The sequence below is a fragment of the Petaurus breviceps genome, unplaced genomic scaffold (genome assembly GCF_028583685.1).
Source record: "Petaurus breviceps papuanus isolate PSGF00001 unplaced genomic scaffold, PetGlider_PUasm1.0 551, whole genome shotgun sequence".
NCBI classification, from domain to species: domain Eukaryota; kingdom Metazoa; phylum Chordata; class Mammalia; order Diprotodontia; family Petauridae; genus Petaurus; species Petaurus breviceps.
In genome coordinates, this window is record NW_027186372.1 from 9,227,916 (window position 1) to 9,244,880 (window position 16,965).

General features: G+C 46.2%; 1 protein-coding gene across 1 annotated transcript in view; it reads right to left on the reverse strand.

Annotated features, from left to right (window-relative positions):
* Positions 1-1,165: 1,165 nt before the first annotated feature.
* FGF18 (fibroblast growth factor 18) overlaps positions 1,166-16,965 on the reverse strand; it is a 52,858-nt gene continuing 37,058 nt past the window's right edge. Inside the window, exons 4-5 of the mRNA XM_069102380.1 lie at positions 9,713-9,819; positions 1,166-1,472 (exon numbers count right to left, since the gene is read on the reverse strand). Coding sequence (XP_068958481.1) covers positions 1,206-1,472; positions 9,713-9,819 — 374 coding nt within the window. The 3' untranslated portion in view covers positions 1,166-1,205. The remainder of the gene's footprint in view (positions 1,473-9,712; positions 9,820-16,965) is intronic.

Genomic DNA, 16,965 nt, shown 5'->3' on the forward strand with positions numbered 1-16,965 from the left:
GATATCAATTTCCATATATTTCCGACTTATTCCAGTCATTTTACCATGGCTGGGGAGTGAAATGGGAGTCAAGTCAGAGGAGGGAGGGCAGAGACAGGTTATATAAGTCGGGGGAGTTTCTAAGAAATTAATGCTCCTCTGCCCTACACACACACACAAACACTTCCCTCTCCCCAGCTCCTTCCTCCAGGCTCCCAAGGGCTCATTTCTATGATTCAGGTTCTGGGTATATTTAGAGATACCCATTCCCAATCTGACACCTGCATGGAGAACAGGGTCAAGGAAAGGATGAAAGCAGCAGGACATCTAACCAAACCAAATGCTGTATAGGTCACAGAATGAGAAAAGGCTGGCCAACCCGAGCCTCCCACAGCCACGCATCATGTCATTTTAGATAATTTGTTTGTTTGTTTTTAATTGTTGAGGCAGTAATACTTGGTTCATGGAACTGCAATATACAGAGAGGTGAAATAAATAGCTTATATATATATAATATATATATATAATATAGCTGGTTTTAAAATATTCCCTTATCATTGGTGTACTAGGTCATTTGAGTCACTGAATGTAATTAGCAGCATTCTCCAGAACTGAGAGCGATGCAGGGTCACGGAGCTAGGACGGAGCCGTCTGTCGTCAGAAGGTCGATGCGCTGAGAACTCCAAGGACACGCCATCCCCGCGCGGTGTCGCCATCTTGTCTCTAGGCAGCTTGCAGCAGACAATAAATAACTGACTGCAAACCAGAGATTTTTGTTTGATGGAAGGGTGGGACAGGGATGGGGAGAGGACAAGGGTAGTCTGTGGAGTGTTTGTTTTTTGAGGAGGGGTAGGGGTGTTTTTTTTTTTTCCAGTAACTTTGGAAAAAAAGGACTTTGGTTTCCCTTGCTTGTTGGTTCCTTTAATAAAGTTCTCTGGGGACCAGCTTAAAGTTGTCTGTTCCGAAAGAGAAATGAGCACCCAGTCCACTTAAGTTAGACAAGTCTTTTGTTGTGGGTGGTTTCAAGTCAACAATAAATCCTTATCGCTTCCCCTAGCGTTTGGGTTCAGTTTTTTTTTTCTTTTAAACACAATGTACAAAAATAGAACTTCTTCCTTATTTTAATGTAAAAATATTTCTCTGATGCAGTTTTTTGTGTGTGTGTCGCTGTGTGTGTGTCGCTGTGTGTGGCTTATGGTTGCACCATCCTAGTGGGGCTGGCTGCTCTAGCCAGGGTGTGTGGGCCGGATGCGCCTTGTCCGCTTGGTCACTGTTGTATACTTAAAGGGTTTCTGCAACTCAGCTTGGCCCTTGGGGTAGCGCTTCATAAAGTGGACATCCTGCTGATTCTCCCGAGTTTTGGGGCCCTTCCTTGGTCGCCCCTTCTTGGTGAAGCCCACATACCAGCCTGTGTACTTGGCAGACATCAGTGCTGTGTAATTGTTCTCCAGGACCTTCTCAATGAAGACACACTCTTTGCTGGTGCCATCAGGCTGCAAAGAAAGGAAAAAAAGAAATAAAGACAGGTGAGAAAAAAACAGACACTCCTCCCCTACCATGATCCTTCTCCTGCAGCCAGACAGGCCTCCTCCTTGTCCTCTCAAGCTGCCTAGGTATGTGGATGCTATCTCCCTTACCTTCCACTCCCAATTAATATAGAAAAATCTCCCCTTTTCTTCTCTAAAGGTATAAAATCTACCCATTATTCAAGGCCCAGTTCAAATCTCACCCCCCCCATGAAGATGTTTCCAACCACTCTGGGCCACAGTGATGCCTCCTACCTCTGAATGCCTGTAACATTTTCATCTCCTCAGTGTCTGGCCCTGTATCTCTCCTCCCTTTCATAGACTAACTCCCAGAAGAAGCAGTCTAATATTCTCAAATTGCATTCATTCCCTCATCTCTCACTCTTCTCAATTCCTTCAAACCTGGCTTCCTATCTCACTCTTAACTGACAGGCTCCAAAGTCATCACCCATTTATTCACTTTGATTCAATGGTCTCTCTACTGCCTCTATGATCAAATGTAAACTCCTGAATCTAGCATTTTAAGCCCTCCCTAATCTGGTGCTCCTTAACCTTTTACTGTTATTTCATATTACTCCCTTTCACATATTCTCTCAAACTGGCCCATACGTGACATTCTATCTCTCACTTCCTTTGTGCAAATGGTCATCTACGTCTGGAATAGGAATACTCTCCCTCCCTCTTCTGCCTCATAAAATCGCTAGCTTTCTTCAAACCGAGTCCGGCTACCACCTCCTATGTGAGGCCTTTCCTGATATGTTGTCCCCCACCCCCCTAGGTTTTAACATTCTTCTCTCCTGAAATTCCTCTGTATTCATTTATTTTTGTCAACATGCTGGATTTCCAAGTAGAATGTAGGCTTCTTTACTTTTTGTCTTTTTACTTCTAGTGCCTAAAATAGTGCTTTGTACATAGTAGATAGCTAGATGGTGTGACGAATAGAGCATTGGGCCTGGAATCCAGAAGGCCTAAGCTTGAATCTGGCCTCAGACACTTACTAGCTGAAAGAGCCACCTAACCTCTTTCTGCCTCAACTTCCTCATCTGCAAAATGGGGATAACAGTAGCATCCGCAGTCGTCCTGACAACCAAATGAGGTATCTGGGAAGTGCTCAGCAGAGTGGGACTTAGTTATCTCTTATCCATTTCCTTCCTTCATATCTAACACCTAATCCAATGTGCCTTCTGCCAATCATTGCCTCTCATTTATTATCATATGTTAATTCAGTTTTGGAAAATAATACACGTGCACCTTATTTCCCTAGCCAACTTTGAGCTCTCTGAAGGCAGCCCTAACACGTCTTTGCATCCCACAAACCGAGCTCATTCATTGATTAACCGGACACTTGTCAGATTCCTGCAATGTGCACGTACATGATTCGAGGATAGCGGAAACTTCGCTGCCCTGCTCTCGGGGACTTTACAGCCTAGTGCACTGTAAGACGCGGTACACAGTAGGGGACGGATGAATATCTGCTGGGTGTCGTATTCGTTTCCATTTCCTACAACTGCTCTCTGTTCTGTTCAGGATAACTACTGCCAATTCCTAAGGATTTATCTGAGCAAGGATCAAATAAGATAATATGTGCAGAGTTCTCGGTGAACCTTAAGGTGCTATACAGATGGACAGAATGCTGGGCCTGGAGTCAGGGGATCTGAATTCAAATCCAGCCTCGGACACTTACGAGTTGTGTGACACTGAGCAAATCATTTTAAAAGCAAAATAAATGGCTATTTGCCTCAGTTTCCCCATCTGTAAAATGGGGGTAGTAACAGCCCCCCACCTCCCCAGGTTGCTGGCAGGATCAAATAGGATAGTATTTGCAAAGTGTTTAGCACAGTCCCTGGCACACAGTAAGCATCATATAAACATCAGCTATTGTTACGAATACTATTACTACCACCACCTTTCTAGACCGCTGTCCTTGAGTGCCCGATCCAGTCAAGCTCTCCTTGCCTTACCCATGCTTTCTCCTCAATGCCCACATGCAACTGGGGCCTGCATGTCTGGCCTGTTCCCTCCCCTCTCAAATCCTTCCATAGGATCTGCTCCTTTGACAATTTCTCTAAATCCTCCCTGCTTCTCTTTCTTTGTCTCCTACCCTTATATCTCTCCATTTACCCCATTTCCTCAGTCCCCTCACTCTCTCTACATCTCACTCCCTACATCTTAGCCCTACTGGGTCTCTGTTGTTTTTTTTTAAATACATTGCACCCAAAGAATCCAAACATGCCACATGGCCAGACACTCTGAGTTGGGCTAGAAAACTGTAATCAGGGGGGTTCAGAAACAACAGAGTGCAGGTAGAGACCATTTAAGACCAAGCAGGGTTTTTTCCAAGTAACTTTTATGATCACTTCCTGGGTCTGTGCTGCCTTTGGCCCCACTCTAGCTATAGGAAACAATCCATTAGTTTATAAGCTCCTTGAGGACAAGGACTGTCTTTTGTCTCTTTTTGTAACTCCAACATTTAACACATAGTAGGCACTTAATAAAGTTTACTGAATTGAGATGCGACACAATCTGTCTGGCAAGGAAAGAAGGGGGTCTGCAGGAAGGAAGAACCCCAACTTTTCATCTAACAGGCACCCTGACCCTATTTTCCCAGAAGAAAGGGCCTTAAATCCCCCTTTTCCAGAAATCCTAGTCAGCCCATTAGGGGCCTCTGCACAGCCCTGACAGAGATCATTGCAAGGTCGAAAAAAGCACAAATCCCAGGCTGGAAGGACATATTAATATTGCTTGGGTTTCCAAAAGCTTCTCCAAACTTAGCCAGAACATATTCCTCGTTATGGACCAATTCTCAGCCAAGTTGGAAATCTCAAGGTCGGTCTGTTTTTTTGTTTTTTTGGGGGTTTTTTTTAGATTAAGTAGAGAGTTCCAATCTTTTGTTTGAAGTGGGAAACTGTAGGGGTTTTTTTTCCCTTTCAGGTTTTCATAACTTACTGATGACTCCAAGAATTTCTCCCAAATGCTTCCAGTAACATTCACCTTTGAGTTGAGAACGAGCATGGATACTCTGAGTGCTGAACTTTTCGAAACTTATAAACAAATACAAAATGCTCTTCCAAGATAAAGTGTTTCATGGCAATCGCTGAGAGTTCAGGGAGTGTGTGGTAGGGGGTTGTTTGTATGCATGTGTGTCCCTGTGTGTGAGTGTATTTGCATTCAGGAGGAAGAAAAAGGAGGCTCATCAGAGACTGGGAAAGAAGATGGACCTTATAGAGGACTTGGGAAGCACATAATAATGACCCACATTCAAAGGTACCCAGATTCTTAGGCATGCATGAAATATTAGAAGGATGAATATGGATGTTAAGATCCCAAGGGATACCATATTGACCTAAGGCCAAACAGTTTGGTCACTCAGTAGAATGTCAGTGATGTTTAAGGAACCTAGGGAAAGGCCAAGAAGTTCAAAATAAAAAAAAACAAAACCCTCTACTGATTCCTGCTTCCATTAACCATACAAAAGGAAAAGGGGGAAACCTACTGGCTAGATTCTGAAAGAAGAAAGGTCTAGAGCCTTTTCCACAGCATTTTTCTCTCTTATCACTTAACTGAACTCCTATTCATCCATTTAAAACTCATCTCAAAATCCCCTACCTCCAAAAAGCTTCCTTGGATATGTTATCATTCTCTCTTCCTCCCTCCCTCTTTCTCTCCATCTCCTCTCCACATACACTACCTCAACCTGATTCAACAACAGCCTTCCCTGATACTTCAACCCTTTTTTGAGTGGCTGTCCTGTGCCATTCTATTTTTCTGTATAGCTCTTTCTAACACCAACAGTGGAGAATTTCTCCCAAGCCCAGGCGTCCCAGGCCCTGTGCGCTGGCAGTGCCTAGCAGACCCCACAGCACTCCCTCCCAAGGGGAGTCTGCTCCAGAACGGGGACGGGGGCTTCAGAGTAATCTAGTCAAAGCTGTAACATTGTGCCTTTGGTGGGTTACTGACCCGCTGGAGGCTGTGAGCCTTCCTTCAATTAGTCAATAACAATTTATTAAGCCCCCACTACCTGCCAGGTACTGTGCTAAGCATTGGGTAAATAAAAAGAGGCAAAAGACAGTCCCTGACCTCAGGGAGTCAACAGTCACTCCTCAGTTTATCAAGAAATGCCTATAAATCATAGCGAGCAGAATCCTCTGGCATCAAAAACACAAGATTATAAAATGTGTCACTTATTCTGCTGCCCCAACATGTTGCATCCTTAAGAGGCTACCTAGCTTCCCTACCCTTAGTGCTGTCTCTAGTCTGCCCCTGTTTCCTCCCCACGCTCATTTCTCCCTTACTGAATTTCCCTCCCAGCAAAGATGGAAGCCAAATCTTCTCCAATAAAATGCAGACTTACAGGCAACCCCCAGTTTACCTCCCGAAAGCCCCAGTTTACCTCCTAGTGGTCTAGTGGAAAAGGAGCTGGATTCAGATGGGATTTATGAGATCCAGCTTAGATGCTTACTAGGTAGCTGACTCTAGGAGAGTCACCTGGGTTCTCTAAGCCTCAGTTTCCTCATTTGTAAAATGGAGTTTATCAATAATATCTGCTCTATTGACTTCAGAAGGATGATTTGAGGAAAGCACTCAACTTTAAAGTGCAATGGAAACAAGCGCTGTTGTTATAAAGCAGCCCCAGTGAAGTCTCATTGGTTCTTTCACCAGTAGGAATGGGGCAGACTCACCTCTCTGCCCCTCAGACTTGTGGCCCCCTTTTCAGAACTCCAGCCATCACCCTGGTACAGAACATGGTGAGCGCTCTATGAGACCATTGCCAGTGGTCGGCTCCTCCCTCGCAGCTGCCAGAGAATCTTTCTCAAACGACCTGTTTGTCCCCTTTCTAAAGTTCATATGTTCGAAGCTACACGAATCAAAACTAAACTCAGACTAGAGGCCCTGCCCTCTCTACCTTCACCCACGTCATGCATCCCCCATGCCTGAAACCTTACCCTTCTTTCCTCACCTACATAGAAAACCTTTCTTCTTCCAAGTCTACCTTAGCTGCCTATACTATTGAGATTACAGATATAGATATGTGTGTGTATATACATACATACATACACACATATACAATATACTTTATTGATATATGTATTGCTGTATCTTTATACTACTGCTGAAGGGATCAAGCCCTCCTCCAATTTTTGCAATTCACTCTGAATTTCTACTTTTGTTCTCATTCATTATTGAATCATATTTATGTATGTGTACATCTTATTCCTCCCCTCTCCTCTCCTTGTTAGACTGAAAGCTCACTGTCGGCAGAGGGTCTATAATTTTCATTTTTGTGTTCTTGGACCTAACGTAGGGCCTTGCCTATAGAAAAAGCTTAAGAAATGTTTATCTGACAATTTAAATGAACCTGTTATAATGTTAAGAGTACTGGATCTGAACGCAGGTCTTATATTCACAAGGAAGCATGATGGAAATTTAGCTCTGGCTTGGTAGAAGTATTTTTGGGGATTTTTTCTCCCTTCCCTGGGTTCTCAGTCATTTCATCTATAAAATTAGGGAGGTTGGACCGGTAATCTCCTGAAGTTCCTTCCAGCCCTAAATACCATCATCCTTTGGGATCTTTCCTTTGTCCTTATCTCATTCTACCTGGCTTCAGACTTACTGGGGTTCATGTCACACACTCTAGATTCGATTATCCTTGAAGACAGAAGCAAGGTCTTCAGGAGGCAGCAGGAGAGGTATAGGGTGGAAGGAGGATCCTTCACAGGACAAGACCAAGACAGGTGAATTTTGGGAGGATGACTCATTGGCTGAAAGTCAATACCATGCTACTAAAGATTCTGCCAAGAACTGGAAGAGGTGACCCAGGAGGGGAAAGCTAGGGGAAGAGACTAATGAAGAAAAGGAGGGAGGCTCAAATGAAAAAAAAAAGACCCAGACTGGGAGGAAGGGAGGAGGTTAGGAGAGAGAGAGAGGTAGCTCTGAGGGGTGGAGGGATGAGGGGTGGGAAGGGAACAGTGATCGAAGGCTGGTGCCAGCTATACAGTCACCAATATTAATGAACAGGAGAGAGGGTGAGAATGCAGGAAACAGAAGACGGGCTCCCGTGGAAGGGGTGAGTCATTCAGTCAGGCGGGAGGGGTTCAGCCTGGCGGGACTGAGACTGCTCTTTTGACCCTGTGGATGGCTAGCCTTTGCTGGAATGGAGCTATACAGGACTCGAGAGCAGCTCCTGCCTGGCCAGGTCCCATAACTGTCCCTGGTGGGTCTAACTCTTTGTAGGTGATCATGAGAAACAAACAAAAAAAATTTATTATAATAAAATAAAAAGTACTAAACTCAAAGCAGGTTTGTGCCTGGGAAACATCCCAAGATGCTGAGTGGGAAGGAGAACAAAGCAAGAGTAAGGGATTGTGCAGGGCAAGGCAATAGGAAACAATTGGAAGAGAGACATAGTCCCCACCCCCAGCATCCCTGGGGAGTTCCTCCAGTGGCTGTGGGACCAACTGGGGCTGGGTCCCCAGGAAACTTGGGCCACCATGATCTACTATACCCCTTAGTTCAGAGAAGTACCCCCTCCTCTGACCCCCCCCCCATACCCAGCCACAAAAACAGTGGAAACTGGATCACTAATTAAAAACATACTCTTTAGCATCAAGAAGACTTACTATGATTTTTTTGCTCTTAAGAAGCTAATGTGGGCAATGTGTCTGGAATCTTTTCCTTCCAAATACAGTACTGTACAAAGCTAGTGAGGATCCTTTCTTCCTCCCCCTGGCTCTGGTCTCCTGCCTGCTGCATATTTGTCATCCACCTACACCTATTCTATCAGGACTTCGAGGGGACCCCATGGGTTGAGGGGGTTGGTCCGGCATCCCCTGGAGGTGTTAGGACCCACTGCTGGACTAGAGCATCACCACCTAACTATTCAAAGGCTTTTACTGCCCTTGGAGACCCAGACAAGTGCTTCAGATCTCGTCCCCCAAAAAACTACTAGATCATGTAACTGGGAGCAGGGAGAAGCTTTTGGAATTCATCTAGCCTAAACCTCTTCATTTTCAAGGCCCAAGGAAGTACAATGATTTGCCTGGGGTCACAGAGGCAGTGTTTGCTATAGTGGCTTTAAGGGCTTAGCATCTGGTTTTCCTGTCTTCAGATCCAGTGCTCACACCTTCCCAATCTGAATTCTAGAAGTTTGTCTTTCAGAATTCAGCTCCAGAACTCCTGCTCCTAAACCTGGAGGTGCCAGGATGGGGGGAAAAAAGGGTTCAAGGTGGGGGGGGGGGTGTCTAACCGTGAGGCTAGCAGAGCATGTGCCCGGGGAAGGATGATTTCACTCCACATGTAACCATCAGCACTAAGAGGTTGCCAGAGAAACCAGATTGTTAACAAAATAATAAATAATATTTTTCAAAAATATTCCCCATAAAAGGAAAAGCACAATGGAACATTTTTTTTTTTGCTGGGGGGGGGAGGGAGAAAGACACAAAAGCCCACCACCATCAGCAAAGCCCCAGTGTGTTAACCAAGCAAACTTTCTCACTAGTAACTTTGCTCAAAATAATTTCTTCCATTCCACTCTTGCGCAGGGATCCTGCCACTGATGGGTGATAAAATCTCCCTGTAATGCTAGAACCATGAGGCCCCAGTGCTGATGTAGACGTTCAGATTGCATTGTTCTGCTGTCCCACCACAGTTATTAAAATAAGCATTGAGTCTCCCACCTGTCAAAGATCCCTTCCACAATCTAAGTAAAAATCTATCCTAGTCCTGGGTGGAAATTCCCTTACTTTGGAAGAAGAGCTAAGTTCAAATTCAGCCTCAGACACTTACTGGCTAGTCACCCTGGGGAAGTCACCTCTCTTATCCCCATTTCCTCATCTGTAAAATGTGATAATCATAGCATTTACCTCCCTTACCTGTTGGTGAGGAAGATCAAATGAAATAACATTCCTAAAATATAACTGAGTTATTCATCATCATCAGCCTGCCCATCAACAGAACAGACCCCCCCCCCAACAAACCAGTCACAATCAATAATAAACTAAGCCAAGGTGCCTAGCTTTACAGTTTGGGGAACTGGGGGTGGGAGGAACAATACAGCTGATAGAGACAAGGGCGGTGAGAATTCCCCATTCCCCACGTCCTGCTTTTCATTTGGGGCTGACAGGCAGGGTCCTGGACACATCATTACAGTTTCACAGTCATGGCTCCAAGGTAATGCTCAAGTTACAAATGAATTAATAGGAAACACTTACCTTCCCCACGAGTTTGCCTTTCCTATTCATGCAAAGGTAGAAGTCTGTCTCCTTGCCTTTGATCCGGACTTGACTGCCAAATGTGTCTGTTTCCACTAGAAGCTGAGCTTAGAAAGGGAGGGAAAAAAAGGCATTTTTTACCAGGTTGTAGGAACACTGAAGGGAGAGATCCTGACCAGGCAGCGCTAGTTCCCCTCCCTGTCCCTGTCCCTCCTTCCTTTCCCCAACCCTTTTTCCAGGATTCCCCAGTGGGAAGAGGATGGGAGAGGAAAGATCCAATGTGCAACCTCAGGAAAAGCCTAATTCCAGCAATGCCCCCATCACCACTACTCTTTGTGGATCAGAGGGAGAGAGAGGCCCAATTCCTGGCCTCTTCCCCCTTGTCCCCACCCCTCTAGAAAATGGGGTCTGGGTCTTCTCACCCCATCCCCACTTGAAGCAACTAAAGCTAATGCAAAAAGCTGGCTTTATCTGATCCTCAGAGCTGAACAGCAGCACCCAGTCCTCTCTGCTTCCTCCTGATTCCAGCAATTCTTCCAGGAGGGGTGGAGAAGGTGGGAGGGAGGGCAGATGTACATATAAATCAGGGCCAAGAGTAGTAGAATGGATGGACTTCAGGGATAGACACACACAGGCACACACCTTGGCCTCCCTACCTCATCATACGGTTCCCAGAACAGCTGGAACAGGCCCCCCAGGGAGAACATCTGGAAGATGGAGCACCTGCTAATGGCCCCCCTCCTTTTTCCCCTCCCAAGGCCCTAATGGCCAGGCCAGGCCCACAGGGAAGGGAAAGGGTGGGAGAAGGGAAACATAAGGACCCAGGAGGGAGGAAATGGGGTGGGGCTGTTCCGGAACAAGGAGTTACCCCACCCCAACTTGGTCCCTGAAGTTCTGTGGTCACTAACAACCATGATTCCCAATGACGGCATTTAAAGCCAAGACCTAATAAATAACCTGAGTGGGCAGGGGAGAGAAAGCCTGCTCTTGGATTGCCTGGGACCCTGATCCAAAATGAGTAGTGATGTGACAGGTCACAGAGATATTAACAGAATGGAGTGAAAGGGAGGGTAGGAAGGGATGGGTATTCAGAGCTGACTACAACAGGGCAATCTGGGGAGTGAGTGCTCTGACCCCACACTCTCCTGAACCTTCCTCTGGCCCTTCTCTCATCTCCTCTCCAGTTTTCTCTAGTAGCTGTCCTTTCTCCAAACCCCACTCCAGCCCCCATCTCTTGTCATCTCTCTCCTGTTCCCTTGCCTTCACACCCTCATCTGCCCAAAGAAATTTCATTTTAGTGATAAGCAACTTGCTTTTCCTTAACACAAATTACTGCTCTACATTCCTGAGTGCAGTATCCTTGGAGCTAGAGCAAATGGACCACGCTGCCCCTAAAACACACCGGGTATGAATAATATCCCGTCTGATTTTAATAAAACACACACACACACACACACACACACACACACACACACACACACACCTTAGGAGATGCCAGTGCCCTGCTGTGAAAATTAAAACCATCTGGAACTCGTGATTTCCAATAATTAATCTAGCCCTACTTTGACACCACCACTAATTAAAATATGATACCCTCCTTTACACATACACACAGAGAATTTACATAAAATTCAAAGATCTAATAAGAGACTAGTAATTCCAGAAACAAGTGACATCTTATTCTGCCCTCTTCCCTTCCTCCAATACCCTGTGGATCATGGACATCCAAGAAAACTCACAGTGAAATGGGTTAGAAGCTCTGACCTCTTTATCTTAACCACCTCCATTCTATTTCCTCTCCGAAGAACCCCAGTTTAGCTTTCTCTGCTCCATCCCTGAGGTTACAGGACCAAATTTTCCAGTGTCACTGAAAACTATCTACCCTCTTCCCCCACCCCCAGGACATCTGACTTGGTCCAGGTGCCAAACAGACAGGACATGGTAAGGGGGAGGGGGATTTAACAGCCATGACTCATACAGGAGGGTCTTCTTGTTCACTGGAAAGGGGACTGCTGATTGAAATCCAGGGTAAGTTGGGGAAAACCTAGCACAGACATTTTGAGGAGCCTGAGAGACCTCAGCATTTAAGTTAGAATCAGCTAATTCAGTTATTATTGTTTAAAATTCCTTAATGACTACATAGTCCAACTTGTTTTCCTAAAATGAAAAAGAGAGAGGTGTGTTGGGGGAGGGGAGGGGTTGGAGGATTTTCGACTGCTGTTCCTAGCCCAAATACCTAGCCCATTAACCCTGAAGCCGGATGAGCTCTCCATGGGTAGACAAAAGCATGTCACATACCCACATTACACAGTGTATAATGCCTGGACTTCGAGCTGAACGTTCTAGGTTTTAGTCTAGGCTAGGCCACTCACTAGATATATGATATCTTGCAGTAGATATGGGGGATGGGGGAATGCTGTATTTCAAATCATAGGACCTGGGTTTGAATCCTGATTGCCTACTATTGCCTGTGTGACCTTGGGCAAGTCAAATAAACAAGCATTTATTAAGTACTTACTATATGCTAGGCACTTACACTCTCTGGGCCTCAGTTTCCTCCTTTGTAAAATGAGAGGGTTGTGTTAAGTGATCTCCAAGATCCTTGTCAATTCTAAAATTTGGCAATTTTTTTTTAGTTGAGCACCTCTCAAGAGGGGGAGTCATCCAGAAGAGGAATGGGGACCGCTCCACAAGGGAGTGAGGTCTTTAAGCAGGGGGAGGCTAACCACCTAGAGAGGGATTCTGTGGTTCTCTATTCCTCTGGGGACGGAGCACACACACCAGCAAAGTGAGATGACAAGGAAGCCTCTACGAGGGAAAGACGGACTCCAGGGCTTCTCTTGCTGGTTTGGGGAGCGATGACAGGGCCCACCAAAGAAGGAGGTGGGGGAAGGAGAGTTTGTCCCACAAACAAATGATCTGTAGGGGTTGCAACCGGGGTCTGATGGGGTGAGGAAAGTCAGGTTGGGAGGATTAGGGAGGAGACAGATAAAATATGGGACTTACAGTGAAGAAGAGGTGGGTGTGTGAACAGCTGCTGGGATTTCTTGGTTTGGGCTCTGAGAAGACATCTGGGGAAGTTTTCCTAGGTTGGCGTCCAAGGTTTACAAATCTGACCTGGCCAAGGGTTCAGAGTCCAGCAAAGAAGAGGCTGAGACTTAAGTGATCCTGACTAGGGGAGAGGGTGAAGGGGCAGTAGAGAGGCTTCCCTGGGAGGGGGGTGGGGCTGGCAGGTACTGTCAGAGACTAGAGGCTTTATACTTGGTGATATCAGCAAGGGAGAAGAGCTCTTTCACCCTTGGAGGTAAAAAGAGAGAAAAGAAATTCCAAAAGAGGAAGAAAATGCAATAGCTTGAGCCCCTGGAAATCCCTGAAAGCCTTTCTCTGATGCCCCCACTCAAGTGACTCAATCAGGGTCACAAAGGCAGGAAGTAGCAGAGGTAACAGCCAAACCCAGATCTTTGGGTGCCAGATCTAAGGGGGAAGGGATAGGAATCAGCATTTATCTATAGCCCCTACTATGTAGGAACTATGCTAAGCGCTTTACACATATTAATTATCTCATTTGATTCCCCTAACCACCCTGTGAGGTAGGTGCTGTTCTTATCTCCATTTTACAGTTGAGGAAACTGAGGCAGGCAGACATTGCCCAGGGTCACACAGCTATTAAGTGTCTGAGGCTGGATTTAAACTCAGGTCTTCCTGACTCCTGGCAAAATGATCTTCACTTCACCCCCTAGCTGCCTCAAATCTAGTACTTTTTCTTAAACTGCACTGATTCTATGTCCCCTTAGTAGACTATATGGCCCATGAGGGTAGGAACATCTTACTTAAAATCTGTTTTTTTTCCCAGTGTCTACCTAGCACAGTGCTCTGGTACAGAACAGATGCTCAATAAATTCTTGTCTAATTGGACTGGATCCCTCAGCCAGTGGTCTGGAGTCATGGGGACCGGTCAGCCTGGATTAAGTTGGCTCTGTGGAGGCTAATTCTTCAGTACTATGAAGCCTGAAGATGATGTTCTCTCCATAGCCAGGGCAGAGGGGAGGGTGTCAGTCTCCAATGTAAGCAGGAAAAATTCTGCTTTGGCCTGACTTGTCTAGATTGACTGTGAAGACTTGACATCCTCCTTCGTTTCCAAAACCCCATCTTTAGATCCCCCCTTAGATAAGGCTCGGCCTCCTCCACACACACCCTGACCACAAACACTCAGTCTGCAGCCCAGGGCCTGAGCAAGGTTCAGGAAGAGCTAGAAGAGGCCGCTTTGCCAAGGGAGGCCGCATCCTGTTCCCCCACCACATGGGATGGAATGACCTTGACTCCAACTGAGCACTCATGACATCATGGGGAGGGAGCTGGGCCAGAATTATGTAAAGTCTTTGGGGAGTAATATCAGCCAGGGCTCCAAGAATCCACCCTGAGCTCAGTCCTGAGCCCTGCTGCACGTTTCTGAGCATTCCCCAAGGCGGGCCCTTGGCTAAATGTGCTCCCCTACCCCTTCACCCTCTCCTTCACTGAATGGAGACCAGGATGCCAAGTGCTGCTCAGGTTCTCATCACCAAAAATCAGGCACTTGCAGTGACCTACTTATCTCCACAGCCACCTGGAGGGTGGGTGAAAGAGTAGAAGGTAGGGCTCTTAACCTTGTTTATGCCAAGGGATCCTTTTGACAACCTGGTAAAAGGCCTCTGAACTCGGAACAATGTTGTTAAATGCTTAAAATAAAATAGGTGGAATTACAAAGGAAACTGATGATGTTGAAATAAAATTATCATAATATTTTAAGAAGCAAGCTCATGTGACCCCAGGTTAGAAACCCCTGGGCTAAAGGTAGACAGTAGAGTCAGGAGCTAAGAGAAGGCTAAGACTGCTTTTCTGCTCCTCTTCCTCTCTGCTCCGGGATCTCCCAGGACCTACCACTGCCCCTACCTCTAAGGAAACCATCAGTCATTCTAGGTCAGGACTGATCCTCCGTGCTGTTCTCACCCCTTGACCTTCCAGAGGGGTTCTGGAGGACCCAGGCCAGGTATAGTCCCTGGCTCCAGAGAGCTCATAGGATAAACATACCTGATAAAGAAGGCTTCCCTCTCCCAATCCATCTCCACCCTTGGATAAGCAGTCCAGGCCTGCCCCAGAAGGACTGCATAATAAAGTGAGACAGGAAAGGAGCTCCAAGTTAGAAAGGACCTGACCCAGAGAGGGTCAACGAAGAAGCCCAAAGATATGGGCAGCAGAAAGTTAGCCTTCCTAATTCCTTCCCTTCCATCGCCCCCCCCGCCTCCCACTCACATCTTTTGCATTTCTCCCCCTGTGCTGGGCCAGCCACCAGCTTCCCTCCCTTAGCCACACTCCTGGGGCTCCTTGGGGCTCTGCCATTTCCCGGCCAGACCTTGGAGAGCGGCCTCTTTATTACTGAGCAAACTGACCCCTGGGCCTCTCTCCCTTTCCCCCTTCCCCCTCCTCCTTCCTCAGCCATTAAGTGCTGCTAATGCATTCTGCATTAGTGCTCCAGGGCAGGAAAACACCACTTCCAGAGCCAAGGGGTTAATTAGCATTTATGCAGCAGGCTAGTTGCTTTCTGCTAATTAAGAGGTAAGTTTACCTGGGAGGAAGGGAATCTTTGGTACCCAACCAGCAGGGGTGCGGCCTGGATGTTCTCGTAGGTCCCCCTTCTCTGGAGCCACTTTCCACTCCCCTCCTGCTCTCTTAATCGCCATCCTCCACACAATGGAAGCTCTCCTAGGAGGAGGACTTCCCCATCTCTCCCCACTAAATTAGAAGCTCCCTGAGGGTGGGAAATGCCTCGCCTACCAGATCCCCAACTAAGAAAGAGGGGCAGGGGTGGGTGGGAGGAGAGGACTTCTTCTATGCACAGAACCACCCGATCCTCCTTCCCTTACCAGTTTCTGTCAAAACCCCCTCCCTTTTTCTGGAACTTCTGTTATAACAGCAGATAACATATATATATATAAATTATATATTATATATAATTATATATTATATATCTCACAGAGATAACAGCATTTCACATGTATTAACCTACCAGAATATTTCTCATTCTCTCAGGGAAAAAAATGGAACAAAATTAAAAACTCCAAAAATTATCTGAAACACCTCTGTGCATATCCTTATAACTCAACTTCTGGGGAAAGCCATAAGCTTGGGCACCAAGGAAAATCAGAGGCCTCATGTTTAACTGTGTAGGCACTGAGCAAGTCGGGGGGAGGGGGGTGGATGGTCTTCTTTAGGTGACCTCCTCTTCCAGGGAGCAAAGGTCACTGGGTGGACATGCCTGAGAGACCTGGGACCAAAGATGGCCAATGTTTCTGGCTCTCATGTGATGGTTCCTGAATTGATTTCTGCTCCTCCCCCTCTCCCTAGCTGCCAAAGACTTCTCCCACCCCACACAGAGAGCTCTTATATATAATCCTAAGGAAAAGTTGGGAGGTTAGAAGAAAGCCTCAGACCAGGTAACCCTTTGACTCTAGGGTCGCACGTAAGATAAATCTTTGACCAAAATCCAAGAATGATGAAAATCGTTATTACACACACTACACACCACATACAAACACATACACCACACACACTACACACCACACACAAACAAATATACACACACACCCCTCTACGATCCTATCCTGACACCTCATCTTGGTCTGGAAGTAACCTGGAGGCTCCATCAAGAAATCAGAATCTCTCAGACGTCCTACACCAAGTCAGAAAAACTTTTCATTCAGCCCTGCCAAATTCAGCACACCTGTAACGCCAGGGTCTGGAAGCTCTCTTCCAATTTTAAATCTATGCTCTGGTGAGCCAAGCAGACAAAATTCAGAGATACTAATCATGGGAAAGCTGGTCACAAATCATGGAGAGGGCTACAGTATTCACTGTGGATTACCCCACACCAATGGATCTTTGAAATAGTCATAAAAACGCACATTTCTATAATTATTTATGGTTTGTAAAACATTTTAAATCATTTCATTAACAAGAATTTACTAAATGCCTACTCTGTGCCAGGTACCACGCTGGGCCCTGCCTTCAGGAAGCCTGTATTCTATTCTCCTCACAAATCTAGTCGTACAAGGATTATCCTTATTAGTCAGTTAAGTGCCTGAAAGGGGGGAAGGGGATTCAAATATACAGGTCTGCTCCTTCCCAGTCTAGGACTCTTTCTACCCTATCACACTGCCTGCCCACCCTACACCCCAAGTTCTAAAATGCCGCCCTCTCCGTCCAGCTCTGTAGAAAGG